Source organism: Hylobates moloch, unplaced genomic scaffold (genome assembly GCF_009828535.3).
Source record: "Hylobates moloch isolate HMO894 unplaced genomic scaffold, HMol_V3 SCAFFOLD_12330, whole genome shotgun sequence".
Classification (NCBI taxonomy): Eukaryota; Metazoa; Chordata; class Mammalia; order Primates; family Hylobatidae; genus Hylobates; species Hylobates moloch.
Window position 1 is genome coordinate 1 of NW_026664605.1, and position 1,811 is coordinate 1,811.

General features: G+C 68.0%; 1 protein-coding gene across 1 annotated transcript; it reads right to left on the bottom strand.

The window, feature by feature from the left end:
- Positions 1-476: 476 nt before the first annotated feature.
- On the bottom strand, positions 477-1,618 carry LOC116465854 (rho guanine nucleotide exchange factor 19-like; the record flags this gene model as incomplete). The annotated part of the gene is made up of 4 exons (XM_032148785.1): positions 477-739; positions 911-987; positions 1,063-1,171; positions 1,337-1,618. Coding segments are annotated over 4 exons (731 nt in total), but the record flags the coding sequence as incomplete, so codon positions are not given.
- Positions 1,619-1,811: the final 193 nt, after the last annotated feature.

Here is a 1,811-nt window from a genome sequence, read left to right on the forward strand (position 1 = left end):
GCCACACGTCGCGTCCTCGCCCCTTCTCTAGCCCCACTCCTAATCTGGCGCCCGGCGGGCCCGGCGACCCACCTCCCGCCGCGGGCAATTGTGCAAGCCCTGCTTGTCCTCGATCCCGCCCCTCCCAGGTCCCGCCCCTGATCCTGGCCCCGCCTTGTTCCGCGCCCACCAGGCGTTTCCACTCCCAATGGCTCTGCCCCTCATCCGGCCCTGTCCTATCCTAGGCTTCGTCCCGCTGGGTTCGCCCCCTACCCGCACCCAAGCCTGGCTCCCCTCGCCTCCCGCTCAGCGGCTTGCTGTCCTCGCTTCCAGACGGCCTCGTGTAGTCAGGTCCTAGAGCCAACCTTCCGCGCGGACAGTCGCGCCAGCAACCCCCTTTGCGTGTCCCCCTCCCTCTATGGCCCGGTTCCCGCTAAGTCCCCCGACCGCGTACTCCTCGGCCCGCCCCGCCCCGCCGGGTCCCCGCGCGCGCCCACCTCCTGCAGCTTGCAGTCCCGCAGGCTCAGCGTGGCCAGGACGCCGCTGCCGCGTACGTCGGGGATATCCTGCCACAGCCAGAAGGTGGAGCTTCGCGCCGAGCGCTGCGCGCGGAAGGAGCTGCTGGGGGAGAGGTTGGCGCGCGGCGGCCCCGGCCTCTCCTCTGCGCCCTCGGCCTCTTCCCCCGGGCCCTCCTTCTCGCGCTGCTGCCGCCGCAGTTCGCGGGCGCTGGCCACGTCGCTGTGTTTCTGATAGAGGACGGCTGGGGGAAAGACGGGCGGGCGAGACCGTGGGGCGCCCGCCAGCCCCTGCCCGGCTTTTCCCTGGTTCCCTCAAGAGCCCGCGTCACTTAACCTTTGCCGCGGTTCGGATATCTGGACACAGATATCCGCTTCTTCCGTTACCTCCTCCCAAGGACCCCCCTCCTACGTACAGTTAAGGAGGAATCGAGACTGGCGCCGCTCGTTGGTGCTCCTGGACCCCAAAGGCGGCTCTTCCTGTGTGTCTAGCCTAGGAAAGAGAGAGCGTCAAGGCTCTTGTTCGCCTGCACCCTGTCTCGGACCAAGCCCAAACGGGAGGTGGTACCTGGGCTCGGACCAATCGCCATGTCTCTCTCGTGAATCACCAGGGGCTGGCCGCGACACCCGGTCCCCGCTCGTCTCTACACTTCGAGCCTCCATTCCAGATGCTTTCCCTGGAAAGGCGAGAACTGAGGGTGAGGGGTCCAAAGAGTGGGCCTGGGGCCTGGGCCCCGGCCCGGACACCGTGACGGCCTCAGGCGGCCGGTGAGTGGGCATCCCCCACCCCCACCCCCACCCGGCATCTGGCTGCCCTCAGGGCCCATGGGAGGAGCTGGTACCTTCCCGGGCTACTCCGGTGCCTGACCCAGAGATGGGTGCCTGGGCTGCTGAATTCCGCCCCAGGCGCAGAGAAGAGTGCAGCCGGGTCATCAGCTCTGAGGCCGAGAAGCGCCTCCGCTCAGGACCCTCGAGGCTCACTCGGGTGGACCCAGACAGCTCCACCCTGGGCTCATCTGTGCTCAGGGCCTGCTCTTGCACTCCCTGGCCAGGCTCTAGGAAGACAGCGTGGGCCTCGGGGCAGCCGGGGACCTCTTCACGCTGGTACACCCGCATCTTGCGCCCTAGGATTGGGGGGCAAGGAGTGAGAGCACGGGCTGGGGTCTCCCCCAATCTCCTCCCTGCTGCTGCCCCTGGCCCTGAGCACCTGGGGAGGTTCAGGAGCCATGCCCAAGGGAAGGGCCTGTGTTTCTGCTAGCATCTAGTCCCCAGAGCCCTGGGGTCCACGAGAGGGGTAAGGAGAGCACAGGGCCTGGC